Genomic DNA, 16235 nt, shown 5'->3' on the forward strand with positions numbered 1-16235 from the left:
TCTGGGAGAACAGCCGTGCTCTTAACCTCTGATCCATCTCTCCAACTCCGTTTCTTATTTCTGTGTTACTGTGTTAGGATTTACACAAACTATTACTTCACTGATTGCTTTATTTTAGTTTTGTATATATTTTTGGTTTCTTACTTTATCATTCTGTTGAAGAGTGTGCAGCATTCAAGTGGGCCTTGGATGTGGCAGTGTTGAGTATGCGGTTCAGAAAATAATTGCTCACTGCAGGAGCTCAGGGTGCTAGGTGTACACTCTATTGTATTCCCTGAGTAAGATATTAACTCAGAGAACAAATACCACTCTTTGGTTTCCCACTAAGTAAATGTCACACAGCCAAATTAATCACAGAGGCCTCTTTGACTTCAATAGCTATTGGGGGATAAACAACCAAAGACAGTGTGGAGTGCTCTCTGATTTTAATTAATAAGATCGGGGGTTGGGAGGATAGCCATTGTAGATGATGGTATAGATTAAGTGTTAAATGGAGTTTGAAAAGGAAAGAGTGGAGGGGGTAAAGTAGCTACAAGGGGAACGTTGGGTCCTGCGATGGTCCCCAGGTTCTAGAGATGGCTGTGGTTATGTAAGGTTGGAATTCAGTAGTAAACGATAAGACTGGAGAGATGGGCCAACAGTTAGGAGCACTGGGTGCTCTTCTACAGGACCCAGGTTTGATTCCTAGCACCCACATGGCAACTCACTTCCAGGATCCAGTGCCCTCTTCTGGCCTCTGCATACATGGGACCTGCTAGTGGTGCACAGACACGGGCAAAACAGCAGTACTCATAACGTTAAAAAGCAAAGAGATGAAGCTGGAGAGATGACTCTTACAGAAGACCCAAGTTCTGTTCCCACCACCCACATTGGGCAGCTCGCAACCGCCTTTAACTCCAACTCCAGGACAGCTCATGCTCTCTTCTGACCTCCTCAGGCACTACACTTGGTACCTCTCTCTCTCTTTCTCTCTCTCTCTCTCTTTCTCTCTCTCTCTCTCTCTCATACACACACACACACACACACACACACACAATTTTTTTCTTTTTAAGAACAAGAGAAGACAGGGTCAAGCATGGTGGCGTATACACCTTTGATCCCAGCATTCAGGAGACAGAAGGAGGTGGCTCTCTCAGTTCGATGCCAGCCTGGTCTACAGAGTGAGTTCCAAGACACATAGATTACAACCCAGGATTACATAGGGAAACCCTGTCTCGAAAAACAAATGCAAACAAACAAACAAAATAGCTGGAGACATCTGTACAGAAGGGGAGACTCAAACAAAGCAGGGGACACTTCCAAGTCCCCCAGCTCTAGTAGGTTCCGCATGGCACTCTGTGGCAAAGGGGGAGCCCCTGACCTCTGGATTCTGGTGTGGTGTGGTGTGTGTGTGAAAAAAGAGGGGGAGGAATAAAGAAAAGTGGGGGGATCCTAAGTCCTTTCTTGGTTCTGTGGGACTCCTGCCATCTGCAGTAGGGTTCTGCCAAGTGTTGTGACTGTGAGGGCCACAGGTTACAAATTTATAACTAATTACATTAACTTTTTGCTGTTGGCTTGGTGGTTGTTTTTCTTTTTGAAACAGGGTTTCTCTGTAAAAGAGTCCTGGCTATTCTGGAACTTACTCTGTAGACCAGGCTGGCCTTGAACTCACAGAGATCCTCCTGCCTCTGCCTCCTAAGTGCTGGGATCAAAGGTCTATGCCACCAGTGCCCAGCCTGGCTTGGTGACTTTTTAGTATTTGTTTTGTTTTGTTATTTTTAGACAGGAGCTCATGTAGCCCAGGGTGGGTCCAGACAAGGATGGCCCTGCTTCTACCTCCTGTGTGCTGGGCCCACAGGTGTGTGCTGGGCCCACAGGTGTGTGCTGGGCCCACAGGTGTGTTCCACCAGGCCATTTCCCTCTCCCACTCTTTTCTCTATCTGTGGTAATGAGTCCCTTTCATTCCAACCCAGGTTCCATGTGTTACTGTCAAGTCTTTGGAGCTACTTATTTTTCCTCTGTCTGGGAGAAATTGTGTCCTAGAACTCTCAACGAAAGTACTAGATTTTACTTCCCTGAACCCATTCCTGTGTTGGGAAGCAACCACAATGCTTCTACTCTGGTCCCCTTTTTAAAAAGATGTTTGTTTGGTTGTTTGGTTTTTTGAGACAGGGTTTCTCTGTGTAACAGTCCTGGAACTAGGTCTTGTAGACCAGGCTGGCCTCAAACTCAGAGATTCATCTACCTCTGCCTCCCGAGTGCTGGGATTAAAAGCATTATGCCACCACTGCCTGACTTAAAAAGATGTTTTATTTTATGTGTATAAGTGTTTTTCCTGCATGCATATCTGTTCACCACTTGTGTGCAGGCACGCAGGGAGACCATGAAAAGGCATCAGGTCCCCAGGAACCAGAGTTCCAGACAGTTGGTAGCTGCCGTGTAGGTGCAGGGAATGGAGCCCAGCTCCTCTGGGGAAACAGCCAGCGTGTTGAACTACTGAGGAACCACGGTTCCTCTTTGAGTAGCAACTTTATTGAGATAGATTCATGTGTGACAGAATTCACTCATTTACAAGGAAATTCAGTGAGGTTTTCTTTTTTTGTAGATTTACTGAATTATGAGGCTGCCACAATCAGGTTTGCTTTGTTTTGTTGTTTGTTTGTTTGTTTTGAGACCAGGATGTGAACTTCATTAAGTGTAAAGCCTCCTTGGTAAAACAAAACAAAACAACAGAATTTGTGGGGTGTTAAGGATGTAAAGTGGGTAGGGAGAGTGCCAATTGCTTTCACTCTGTCTTTAGACTTTGGTACTGGCCTTCAAAGACAACACCGACATACCCTCAGCAGTATCATTTAGGGGAAGACGGCAGTTCTTTGGTCTTTAGGTCACCTAGAAATTTGTCTAGGAAGTTCCTGTTTTGAACTAAAGCATCAATGAATTGGGCACCATCCATGCCATACAGTTAGGAAGCAGAAAGAAAGAGTAAGCCCTTTTTATTCACAAACCCAAAACACGTGTGGTAGTAGGGACAGTTGCTCACATTTAGCATATGACCTTTCTAAGACCCGTGTTTGTGGCTCCTGATACTTTCAATTTTGTGTTTTTTTTTTTTTAAAAAAAATCTATCTTGTATGTATGAGTGTTTTGTCTACATGTATGTTTGTATAGTACGTGCATGCCTGCTGCCTGCAAAGGCCAGCAGAGGCCAGCAGATCATTGGAACTGGAGTTACAAATGGTGATGAACTATGTGGGCACTGGAAATTAAACCTGGGTCCTCCGGAAGAGCAGTCTCTTAACCACTGAGTCATCCCTCCAGCCCTCAAGTTTGTATTCTTATGCAAAGGGGTTCTGACGATTTCACCCTCATTTACTCCTTTTGGAGACTAGTATTTGAAAAGACAAATAGGAAGCCACTCCCTGTTTTCAGCTGAAAGAAACTGTGAGTCTAATGAAGAATGGCAACCATTATTCATTTTCCTCCGTGAACATCTTTCTTAAATGCGTCACTAAAGCCACCAGCACAGGGTTAGCGCCACAGGCCTCGATTTGTTTGGAGACTTTCGCTTCGAGCTCTCTAAGAGTGTATTGAGTATATTCAAAAGAACCTACGTCTTCCAGGTACTGCACACAGTATTTTTTAATATCTATATTTTCTGTTCTTTGGTGCAGGACGTTCTGCACCTGGGTGCTTTCTGGCCTTGACCAGATGGCGTGGATAGTGGGGAAGGAGAACTTCCCTTCCGTCAGGTCTTCACAGAAACTCTGTTTTCACTGGACTCTTTGGAGTGTAGATTGGCATAATCATCTCTAATCTGGAAGAAAAGCCCAAGTGTGTCGAGCAGTGGCTTTAAATCTTCTTTGTAATCAGAAAACAGCCGCATGAGGCCTACTGCTAGTCCAAACAATCCACCCGTCTTCTGCAACACCATGGCTTTATATTCTTCCTCAGTGGGACAGGTGTAGGTGTCCCTCCAGTAACTCTCTAGGCCTTGTCCCTGATGGAGTTCCAAAAGTTGGCATGTGAAAAGCTTCACGGCATCTGGGTGATCAAGCGTTAAGACTTTCTCCAGGCCAAGGAAGTAGACGTAATTGGCAGAACTGATGACAAAAAGGGATTCCACAGATGCTATATGCTTCTGGAAAACCACGTCGGAGCTTTGAATTATCATCAATATCATCAATGAGGAAGCTGGCATTATGCAACATTTCAGTTACTTCAATGATAATCTGCACTTTGTCTTCTGGAACCTTCAGCCAGTGATTGAATACCTGTGAAAGTTTGGTTCTCACCTGGTAATTGAAGTAAGTACCTATAGGACTCTGGAAGAATTCTTTCAGCTTTCTCTTGACTCTTCTCCATATTTTATGAATTTCAAAGCAGACGGTTCCACGATGATCTCAGACTTCAAGCCGCCGGCCCAAGACTAGCAGTGCCCACATCAATTTCTCTCTTTGTAATTCAGACCCAGGTTCTTCCCGAGGTCTCCTTGGCCTCCCCCTACTTCACGACAGAAATCTCTGCCCTCCTTAGCGGCCAGTGATGCTGCATTACTCCGTGCAAGAAAATACACCATCCCTGTCCCACAGTCAGTTTTCAGAATATTCTTCATCCCAAAGAGACCCACTTCACTAGAGGCTCAGTCCAAGCTCACGGAGACCATTTCTTTCTTTCTTTCTTTTTTAATTGATTTTTATTGAGCTCTACTTTTTTCTCTGCTTCTCTCCCTGCCTCTCCCCTTCCCCTCTTCAATCCTCCCCCAAGGTTCCCATACTCCCAATTTACTCTGGAGATCTTGTCTTTTTATACTTCCCATGTAAATTAGATCTATGTAAGTCTCTCTTAGTGTCCACATTGTTGTCTAAGTTCTCTGGGATTGTGGTTTGTAGACTGGTTTTCTTTGATTTATGTTTAAAAACCACCTATGAGTGAGTACATGTGATAATTGTCTGTGTCTGGGTTACCTCACTCAAAATCATGTTTTCTAGCTCCATCCATTTTCCTGCAAAATTCAAGCTGTCTTTATTTTTTTCTGCTGCATAGTACTCCGTTGTGTAAATGTACATTTTTTTCTTATCCATTCTTCGATCCAGGGGCATTTAGGTTGTTTTCAGGATCTGGCTATGACAAACAAAGCTGCTATGAACGTAGTTGAGCGCATGTCCTTGTGGTACGATTGAGCATCCTTTGGGTATATACCCAAAAGTGGTATTGCTGGGTCTTGAGGAAGGTTGTTTCCTAGTTTTCTGAGAAATCGCCACACTGACATACCAGCTTGCATTCCCCGAGACCATTTGTGTAACCACTTTGGAAGTGGCTTTATCCCCTGAGTGCTGAGCAGAAAGGATACTGAAAAGGAAGTTCATGTGTTCAAATCCAGCCTGAGCTATACAACATGACAGAATCTGAGTTCAAAGCCAGCCTGGGCTACATAACAAGACAGTATTTCACTGCAACAGCATAGTAGACTAGATCTCATGGAAAAGGATGCAGGTTTTGGAAAGCTGTCCTTGGCAGTGGGAGCAAGCTATGCAGAGACACGGCCTATAGGAATCAGGAGAAGTCCCAAACTTGAGGTGCAGCAGCAGAGCCCCATGTAGATGAGCGCACAGCAAAGCCCACGTGCTCTCCTGCCATCACTTGTTTGTTTGTTTTCGAGACAGGGTTTTTCTGTAGCTTTGGAGCCTGTCCTGGAACTCGCTCTGTAGACCAGGCTGGCCTCGAACTCACAGAGATCCGCCTGCCTCTGCCTCCCGAGTGCTGGGATTCACCACGTCTGACTTGCTACCATCACTTTTACACTTTTACAAATTCTTTTTATTGCATTTTTACTTGTTTATTTTGTGTGTGTACGTATGTGTGTTTTCATGTGTGTGTGTGTGTGTGTTGTGTGTGAATGTAAGGCAGAGGTCGGTCGGTTCTCTCCCACCACCCTGAGTTCCAAGGACTGAACTCGGCCTCAGGCTCCGAAAGCATCCTCTGAGTCACCTCCGCACCCCTGTCAGTTAGTTCTTGCTTGCTTTTTTCCGTGCTATTAGGTGCATCAAGGTTCAGAGCCATCCCACGGTTCCTGAAAGTGACTGGCCCTGTTTCTGTCACTTTCTTGGGGAGTTTACTGTGTGCCACTGTTCTTGGGGAGACTTGAGTAAACATCTACTTAGGTACAGGCCTGCTCACTCCAGGTAGGGAACCGAAGCACAGAAACCGCTCAGATCCAGCGTGGTGAGCCAGTGAGTTTTACTGAGGTCCCTTACAGGAGCAGAAATGACTCCATGACGGCTGCATCACCACAGCCCACCCAAGCATGGGTGACAGTCTCGCTCACAAAAGCTGGAGTTCAGCACACAGCCTGCAGGCAGGTTGGAGCATCCTTTGCAGGCAGCTCAGCTGGTCTCTGCATCCCCCAGGCAGCTCTGCTGCTCTCAGCCCCTTCTGGGTATCTGAGCTCAACTTGGTCGTCTTTACAACTTACATTCTCTCAGGGAGGGCAGGACTTAGTATATCTGATGAGTCCCTGAGCTTAACCAGCTTCCCTGCAGGATGGAGTGTTTTGGCTCCCCTTAGAAGAACTGGTTGTGAACTGGGTGGTGGTGGCTCCCCCCTTTAATCCCAGCACTCGGGAGGCAGAGGCAGAGGCAGGTGGATCTCTGTGAGTTCGAGGCCAGCCTGGTCTACAAGAGCTAGAGCCAGGACAGGCTCCAAAGCTACAGAAAACTTTTAAACTGGAGAAAAGCACTCTACAACAGCGGGGGGAGGGAGGACTGTCCTGGAAGGCCTTGCCACATTGGACCCTCAAAACGTTCTGCACTGCCGGTCACACAGTGCTCAGAACCTCTTACCAAGGGTCACACAATGAATGGGATGTGGACCTGGCTGGGTCACTCAAGCATTTAGAACCACCCATGCAAAACACTCCCTTCAAGTACAAGTATCCATTCGCCTTTGCTTTTAACACAAACAGACAATTGTTGAACTCTGCTCACAGGCTGTAGGTGTTGGCCCTAATACCTCTGTGTAACCAGAAATTCTGCCCCTGTGTGTTTCCTCCCTGTTCCCAAATAATCTCTGATAGACGACTGTCTAATTAATCAGTCCAGTTCCCTGTGGACAGGCATTTAGGTTATTTCCAATCCCTTGCAATCATTGCTGTTTGTCAACCAGATCTTAGCTCCTTCCCATGAATCCACCAGGAGAAGAAATTCCTACTGGACCAAAAAAAAAAAAAAAACAGAGCAAAACAAAAACAACTTTGAAATCTGTATTCCAAATTCCCCTCCCAGGAGACTATCCCGTGAGACTAGCAGAGGCCATTTTCAATTCTGTGCTCGAGAATGGGTGGATGTGGGAAGATCTCTCTGGACCCTAAGCTCACTGCCCACTTTGATGGCACAGATCAAACCACATGAACTTTTTCTGTTCCTGGAATGGCCAGACTGTTTCCTACCCAGACCCCCTGATCCTCACGTACCTGGTTCTCTCATGGCTTACTCCTTTTCTTTCCCTTTTCCCAGCAGCCTTCTCAGTTAAGGTTGTCCCAAGCCATCTCAACCCATCACTGGGGTTTATTTTATTTTGTTTTTGCAATACTGGTGCAAGAACCTGGGGCCTCTTGCATATTAACTCAGCAACTGCCCTGTCACTGAACTACATCCCCAGGCCTGGTTTATTTATTGCACTTAAAGCTACCTAACATCTTCTTCCATGTTTCTTGGTGGATCTTCTGTCTCCTCTGCCCGGTCTGTTTTGTCCACTGCAGTACTCAGAGCATAGGTCATGTTCTAGTTAAGAGTTTCTATCGCTGTGATAAAACACCATTACCAAAAGCTACTTGGGAAGGGAAGTTTTTTTGTTTTTGTTTTGTGTGTGTGTGTGTGTGTGTGTGTGTGTGTGTGTGTATTTGTGTGTGTGTTTCTTTGGAGACTGTCCAGGAACTCACTACGTAGACCAGGATGGCCTTGAACTCACAGATTCACCTGTTGGTTTTTTTTTTTTTTTTTCCGAGACAGGGTTTTTCCTGTAGTTTTGAAGCATATCGCTCTGTAGACCAGGCTGGTCTTGAACTCACGGAGATCCGCCTGCCTCTGCCTTCCAAGTGCTGGGATTAAAGGTGTGTGCTACCAGCACCCGGCTCAGCCTGCTTTTTCAGAGCACCCAGGATCATGTGGCACTGCCCATAGTGGCCTGACCACCCACATTGGGAGACCAGTCTGATGGAGGCTGACCACCCACATCGGGAGACCAGTCTGATGGAGGCAATTCCTCAATTGAAGTTCAAATTGATTAAACTACCCAGCACTGCCCATAAACGACTTTATTATTTCCCATAGAATGTGCTCCCTTCTAATAGGTACAATCTGCTTCCTACGTGTACTGTCTGGTTCCATCACTAGACTGTGTCTCCAGAAGGGCAGAGATCTTTGGGTTCTCTTGGTTGCTTAAGAGACAGGGTCTGTGTTGCCCAGGTTGACCCTGAGCTCCTCAGCGGAAATGACTCTGCTTCCTCAGCATCCCCGGTATCAGGGACTATATAGATGCATAAAGCTATGCCCAGATCTCAAATACTTAGAATAGCAAATGGTGTGCAGTGGGAGCTCGACAAAGACTTATGGATATCTAAGCGAAAGAATGAGAATCATAACCCCACCGTATCGTTGGGGATTGGCAGGCTGTGCCTTCAAGGAAAAAAAGCCATTAAAGAGTATTTCTGTTCCTTGAGGATGCGCTGAGCATCGAGCCCTCAGGACCTAAAGTCAGGTGGTTTGCAGTAGGTGCTGAAGTTGTGAGTTCAGGTCCAGCCCGGGAGGTTTGGCCCAGGAGACACCTACAGTCCCTTGCCTCAGAAACCCCGCCCTATTACAGAGGATCCGCCCACTCTAGCCTCTCTTGGTGATCCACCCATCCTGGATGTTCCGCCCATTTCCCTGAAGCTCCGCCCCTAGTAGTGGTCTCTTCCCGCCCATTTCTTCGGAGGTCCCGCCCTATTCTGGAGACTCTGCCCCGACCTTCTTAGGTGTTCCCCCTCCCTCCACTTTCCCGAGGCCCCGCCCAACTCAGGATGCCCCTCCCACTTTCCCTTGAGGCTCCACCCAACCCGGAGGCCTTGAGGGCGCCTATCTCAGAGGCCCCGCCTCACCCAGGATGTCCCGCCCAGTTGCCTGAGGCCCCGCCCCCGGTGCCGCCTGCCCGGCGGGGCTGGGCTCCGACCTTGTAGCGGCGCAGCGCTTTCGGCGAGCGGTGAGGACGGGTGCGCGGTGAGGACACGGTGAGAGGCGGGCTCCTGCGTCCCGGCCGGCCACGGCGTGTCCCCCTCCCACGTCTCACCTGGTGACAGGTAAGGGCCGCCCCCAGCCTTGCGGCGCTCCGCGTCGGGAGGCCGGCTGTTTTTGACCCTTCTGCGACGCTATCTGTAGGTACCCTGTGAGGAGCGTTTAGAGGAGCCCCTGAGGGCCCGGGGTTCGGCACGGAGCTGGCGGCGACCTCTGAAGGGCTGTGAACGCCAGGCCTAGCCTGGGCCGAGCCTTCCCTGCCGGCAAACGGGCCTGTGAGGTCCCAGGGGCGCCTCCTCGCCGGCCTGCGTTAACTGAGATAGCTGCGAGCGCGGCTGACGCCTCCCTGCCCTCCGCCCCACCCCCTGGAGATGGGTGGCCTCCGTGCCCCTGCTGCAGACGGCGTGGGGGACAGGTGTCAGAACCTCCTTGGTTTGCCACCAGGTTCCCTGAGGCCACCTGGCATCGCCCGACGGAGTGCCAGTCCCAGCAGTGGGATGTGGTGGGGCCCAGCAAGGGCGGGAGTTGGAGTCAGGATGGAGCCATGTGGACCCAGCCTGGGTGTGTCCTGTTCTCCAGAGACCCCAGAGCAACTAGGGCAGTCGGTACCAGCCGACCAGCGACCCGCTTCCCCGGGCAGCAGAGTGAGGGTTGAATGAGAGTCACTTGAGCCACCTGAGGCAGGACCTTTTCCCTGCAGTTCCTAATTATGCTGGGAGCGCCTTTCCTCCTCCTCCTCCTCCAATAGAGGGTAAAGTCTGGGCTTCCCTGGAGCTCTAATGGGCTTGGTGGCTGTGAGCCTCCCAGGGCACCGGGTCACGAAACTGGGAGGTATAGGTACCAGGGAAGACCCCAGACTGGTAACTGTTGTAATGCTGATGGTAGCTGCTTCTCTCCTGGCTTTTCCTGACAACCCTTGCCCACACTGACAGCTGTAGGCCTTTCTACAAGACTGCCTGTGCTTGTCATGGAGCTTAGCGGGAGAGTGCTTGCCTAGCAAACCAGGCCTTGAGTTCTACACCCAGCACCAAAACAAAACACTATCGGGGGCGCTGGGATCACTTGCCAGTCCGGTGCCATGCATGCCTTAGCATTTGGGTCAAGGCAATGTGCCCTGACTTCCTGGCCCCTACTGGCCCCTGAGCAAGGCCTGCTCTGTCTCTGACCACCATCTTGCCCTTGTCTCTGGGGCCATGTACATCACCTGTGTGCCCACAGTTTGCCCTCCAGTTCCACCTAGCTGTGCGTCCTCGGAGTCCGGACAGATGGAGGATAGGCATGTGGTTCCCAGCAACCTCCGTGTCCTCCCAGCTTGCAGCCTTAAGTGCTTGTGGTCCTTCTCTCCATTCTGCACTGTGGATTATTTAACAGCAGAGTAACCTGCCATCCCGCCCCTGCCCCCACCCCAGGTCTATAACCTGCTCTGCCCTGATTTGGACTCTGCTCCCTGGGGCTTAGAGTAGATGGATGCAGCTCCCAGGAGGGAGGGTACCCTAGGTTCTGTGGTGCTCTGCCCGGAGTACCCCAGACGCTTCCCCTTCCTCCTTCCCAGGCTTTGTTTTTGCCTCCTGCTGAAGGGCTTCACCTAGCCTGTGGTGCTGACATCTGGAGTGTTCTCTCCAGTGGACATGGGCACATGTGGGTCCTAGGTGGGCAGCTGGCTACCTGGGCTGTCAGATTGTCAGGAAGGAATCTCCATGGACTGGCTAGCTTCTGGGCTTCAGGCTAGCTGCCCTTCTCTGGCTGGTCTTCTGTCTCACTCCTGGCCCCTTCCTAGGGGCCTTGGACCCCTGGTGCCCACCGCAGGAAGGCAGCAGCTGGATACCTGGCAGGCCCTGTGAGATCAGCCCTGGCCTGGCAGAAGGCCTGGGTGGCGCTGGGCCAGGAGCTTCCCTTCTTGGGCTCCAAGTGGAACTCACCCACTCATGCTCCCTGAGGCGTCTGCATTGCAGCAGACTGAGCCCAAGAGCTGCGTTGGCAGCTCGGATCCGGCAGGGATGGAGGAAGGCCTGGGTACGGGTGCCTGCCTGTCTCATCCCTTCTCTCTGCACTAACCCCACTTGGCCCTGGCTCCCTTTGGAAAGGCAGATGCTGACTAATCAAGTCATAGCTCTCAGTCTGCCTGGCACTGCTAGGACCATCACCCTCCCTGCCCTCTCTGCATGCCAGATACACACCTTTAGCAGTATCGGGGGCACATCCACCTGGGAGAGACTGCCATCAAGTATAGAGGTGTGGAGCACAGATTTTGGAGTTCTGCCTAGCTGTGTGACCTGAGGCAGGTCACTTGACCTCTCTGTGCCTCAGGTATCTAAACTAAAATTAGAATACATTTCATGGGAGTCTTGCATCAATGTATGGAAATTACTTAGAGCAGTACCCTGCTCATGTTTCTATCAGAGGATGCCAACTCATGACTGCCACCTCTGCTTCCTGACTGAGCCCTCCAGTGATGCCGATTATTTTCCTTAAAGGAACTCATCCTGTTCATGTCGGTTGCATTCAGAAGTTACTGCTTTGCTGCTCACCAGCTGTGTGATCTTGGGCAAATTCTCAACTTCTCTAGGCCTCATTTTCTCAATGTGCTGCACAGAGAAGATGACTGTGCAGACCTCACAGAGTCATCTTGAGGGTACTCTAACGCATGCAGAGCAGGTGATGGAGACTTGGCTCATTCCATAAGCATGCGATACAAGTATTAGATGCCTGCTGTATGTCAGGCGTGCAGTGCACACAGGTGAGGACCCTGGTGCTGGGGTCCTTCCCACAGGGGCTCCTGTCCTGCTTTATTTTGGGCCCATGTTGACTGAATGCCTTGAACAGGTGACTTTGTCTCCCCATGCCTCAGTTTCCCCAGCTGTAAATGGATACAGGCTCATGTACAAGGTTAGATCACACTACAGCTCAAAGTCAGTCCTCATGGTGTGGCCCCCAGAACTATGGAAGAAAGGTACCGCTCAGGTCGGATCTCCTGTCACTCACTGCGGCCCCCTCTTAGGGAGATCTGATCAGGAGGTGGTACTTGGGGTCACCCCCAGTCTGTCCTAAACCTACCTTAAACAAACACCCGAGGCCCACACCCCAGAGTCCCTAAAGCTCTGGGCCCTCCAGCCTCGGTGAGTCCTCAGGGGCTCTGTGGGAGGAACTCGAGTGGCGTGAACAGCAAAATCCAGAGAAAGACAGGGGGGTCTAGGTGAGGAGTGAGGGCCAACCTAGGCTGGATGTGAGGACTCTGGAAACTTCCAAGCAGACACAAAGGTCTCTGGGTTGCCATGGAACCTGAGAAAGGGAAAGGTGAGTCGAGCTACAGCATGCGCAGCTATCAGCAGTGGCTAGTGTGTGCCAGCCGTGCCAGGCCTGATACCCACACACTAAGCTTCACCACCACCTTGTGCAAACGCAACGGTCGAGACTGGCCATCTGTTGAGCTCTGCTAATCTTAGTGGTGACAAAGTCCTCCAGGGGATCCTCATCCCCACCTGCCTTCTCTGCCCGAGTCCTTACCTCCAACTACAAGGGGCTCTGGCCTTCTGTTCCACCTGTCCAAAGTGCCTTCCCCCATATACCCTTGGGGCAGTTCCTCTCTCCCTCTGTCTCTCTCTGTCTCTGTCTCTCTGTTTCTATGTGTGTGTGCGTGCACGCACGTGCACTGGACATTACCAGGGCCTCATACATAGGCAAGCACTCCATTTCTGAGTTGATCTAAACTCTCTTTTCTCTTTTATATTTTTCACTAGGTCTCACTGAGTTGCCCAGGCTAGCCCTGAACTTGCTATTCTCCTGCCTCAGCTTCCCTAGTAGCTAGAATTACAGGTGTTTGCTACCAAGCCTGGCTCCCTCACCTCTTCTGAGTCTTGCTCAAATGTCACCTCCCCTGTTTACACTTCTCTCTCTGTCACACGCCTTTATTATCATTCAGCACCAGTCATGTCTTCGTTTTATTTACTTTTATTTTATGTGTATGGCTATTTTGCCTATAGGTATGGGTGTACCATGTGCATTCAGTATCCATGGAGGCCACAGAAGGATGTTGGAATCTCTGGAACTTGAATTATAGGCAGTTTTGAGTTACCATGTGGGTGTAGGAATCAAAGCTGAGTCCTCTGGAAGAGCAGCCAGTGCACCCAACCTCTGAGCCATCTCTCCAGCCCCTCAGTCCCTTTTTAATCTCCCTCCTATATTGGCAGGTCATTTTCATAGGGGCAGGGATCCTTGCGGTTGGTCTTGGTTTTTGTGTTTCTCTTTGTGGCAGTGGTGGCGGTATATGTGTGTGCATGCATGTGTGTGCACGCATGTGTGTGCATGTACATGTGTGCTTCCAAGGTTGATGTGTCTTCCTCCATTGCTCTCTACCTTTTAAAAAATATATTTATGTCTGCATGAGTTTATTGTGCACTACATGCATGCAGGAGCCTGTGGAGTCTAGAAGAGAGAAGATCCCTTGGAGCTGGAGATACGGGTGGTTGTGAACCACCTGATGTGGGTGTTGGGTCCTCAGCAAGAGCACCGTTAACAACTGCTCTTAACAGTGGGCCATCTCTCTAGCCCTCCACCTTGTGTTGAGAGATAGGAGCTCATCGATTCTGCCTGGTCAGTAAGCTCCAGGGACGCACTGTCTGTAGGACACCTCCCCACCCCACCCTGGGGACTACAGAAGAGTGTGTCCCTCTGTGTCTGGCTTGTGTGGGCCCTGCATTTAACTCAGATCCCCACACTCACACAATTGTTTTGCCCACTGAGCCGTCTCCCTTGATGCCATTTTTCTGTTTTGCTTTTTAAATGAGGGTGTGTATATCTCTGTAATCAAAGATAGCCTTAAACTCAAACTCAGTGCAGTCTCCTGCCTCAGTTTCTGAAGTGGAGTGTGGGGATTATGGGCCTGAGCCACCATACCTGACTCAATATTTTTTTTTCGAGACAGGGTTTCTCTGTAGCTTTGGAGCCTGCCCTGGATTCCCTCTGTAGACCAGGCTAGCCTCAAACTCACAGAGATCACCTGCCTCTGCCTCCCAAGTGCTGGGATTAAAGGCGTGCACCACCACCGCCCAGCAGCCTGGTTAAATTTTTGCTCATTGCTAGATCCCAAACACAAAGAACAGGCCTTCAACAGACGCTAAATAGACATTGCTTGCAGGAGAACTTCCAGCACCCCAGGAAATCTCTGCTCACCAGACTGGCTTGGGGTCCTGCAGCCTGGGAACACACTCACACCTCTTGCCCTGATCTTTGTGTTGCCCAGCAGGTGTGGCCTTGCCCAGCAGATGATGATGGCCTTGCCCCGGTGAGCTACAGCCTGCCCCCATCACCCTCCAGCCAACAGGATGCGACTGTGGAAGGCCGTGGTAGTGACGCTGGCCTTCGTGAGCATGGACGTTGGTGTGACCACGGCCATCTATGCCTTCAGCCACCTGGACCGCAGCCTGCTGGAGGACATCCGCCACTTTAACATCTTCGACTCGGTGCTGGACCTCTGGGCTGCCTGCCTGTATCGCAGCTGCCTGCTGCTGGGGGCGACCATTGGTGTGGCCAAGAACAGCGCTCTGGGGCCACGGCGCCTGCGGGCCTCGTGGCTCGTCATCACCCTCGTGTGCCTCTTTGTGGGCATCTATGCCATGGCCAAACTGCTACTCTTCTCAGAGGTGCGCAGGCCCATTCGGGACCCATGGTTCTGGGCGCTCTTCGTGTGGACCTATATCTCGCTGGCCGCCTCCTTTCTGCTATGGGGGCTGCTCTCTACCGTGCGGCCGGACGCTGAGGCCCTGGAGCCCGGGACTGAGGGCTTCCATGGGGAGGGTGGGGCCCCTGCTGAGCAGGCATCCGGGGCCACACTACAGAAGCTGCTGTCGTACACCAAGCCTGATGTGGCCTTCCTAGTTGCCGCCTCCTTCTTCCTCATCGTAGCAGCTCTGGGTAAGTGGGGTCTTGGATCTGGCCCACCCTGAGCAGCACCTCATGCTACTCAGTAACCTCTTTCCCCCCACAAACGTGCTATTACTTAGGTGGTTCACATCTCCCAGAGATCCGGAAAGAATGGGTATGGGATCTTACCTCGTCATCTCAGCACTTGAGAGGCTGAGGCAGGAGGATTGTTGAGAGTTTGTAGCCAGCCTGGGCAAATAGTAGGATCCTGTTTCAAAAATACAGAGAAAATAAGAAGAAAACAACAACAATAACCAAACCCTTCCCCCTACCACTTCCCACCACCCTCTACCACCTCCCACCCAAAAAAAGCCTAGCTGGGTAGTGGTGGTGCACACCATTGATCCCAGCACTTGGGAGGCAGAGGCAGGTGGATCTCTGAGTTCAAAGTCAGCCTGGTCTACAAAGCAAGTTCCAGGACAGCCCGAGCCACACAGAGAAACCCTGTCTCAAAAAAAACCCCAAACAAAAAAACAACAGCAGCAACAACAACAACAAAACAAAGATATGGAAAGGCAGAAACGGTGCCACGTGTGCTTCCCTAATTCTACCCGATTGCCCTTATTGTCCTGCCCATGGTTAACCACAGAGGTTATAAGAGACTTCCACGTGGACAGGAGACCCATTTATTCCCTCACCCATGTGTGCATGCATATGTGCTCTTGTGTGGATGTAGAGGTCGGAGGTCAATCTGAGTATTGGCCTCAGCAGCCGTCATCTGATTTTTGAGACAGTGTCTCTCACTGAACCTGGAGCTCACTGATTGACTAGAGAAGCTGGCATTACCCCAGGGATCCTCCTGTCTCTGCCTCCCCAGCAGCGGGATTATTGTTATCACTACTGCTGCCTTGGCCAGCTTTTGCACATGGGGAGCATCTCCCCAAGTCCTAGTCCTCTCTGATGCTTTTGGTGTTTCCCAGCATACAGGCTGCACTGCCTCCCCACCCCTGCACGTTGTTTGCTTGGGGTTTTGGTTTTTTTCCCCACTTAATGACTTCTAGACATTTCCTACAACAGGACCTCATTATTTTCTTCAGCTGCATAGAATTCTACAGTGTGAAGGCTGTAGCA

General features: G+C 50.4%; 1 protein-coding gene and 1 pseudogene across 3 annotated transcripts in view; one reads left to right on the top strand and one right to left on the bottom strand.

Annotated features, from left to right (window-relative positions):
• Window positions 1–3446: 3446 nt before the first annotated feature.
• Window positions 3447–4187, bottom strand: LOC125408743 (geranylgeranyl pyrophosphate synthase pseudogene; annotated as a pseudogene).
• Abcb9 (ATP binding cassette subfamily B member 9) overlaps window positions 4177–16235 on the top strand; it is a 39402-nt gene continuing 27343 nt past the window's right edge. The window contains exons 1-2 of one of the 3 annotated variants that reach the window (XM_048447253.3): window positions 4177–4283; window positions 14488–15155. In XM_048447253.3, coding sequence (XP_048303210.2) covers window positions 14567–15155 — 589 coding nt within the window. In that variant the 5' untranslated portion in view covers window positions 4177–4283; window positions 14488–14566. Of the gene's footprint in view, window positions 4284–9158; window positions 9311–14484; window positions 15156–16235 lie in introns of those variants that run through there. The other 2 variants (XM_048447252.3, XM_048447254.3) reach the window with 2 other exon arrangements.

The sequence above is a fragment of the Myodes glareolus genome, chromosome 2, assembly GCF_982192425.1.
Source record: "Myodes glareolus chromosome 2, mMyoGla1.1, whole genome shotgun sequence".
Lineage (NCBI taxonomy): Eukaryota > Metazoa > Chordata > Mammalia > Rodentia > Cricetidae > Myodes > Myodes glareolus.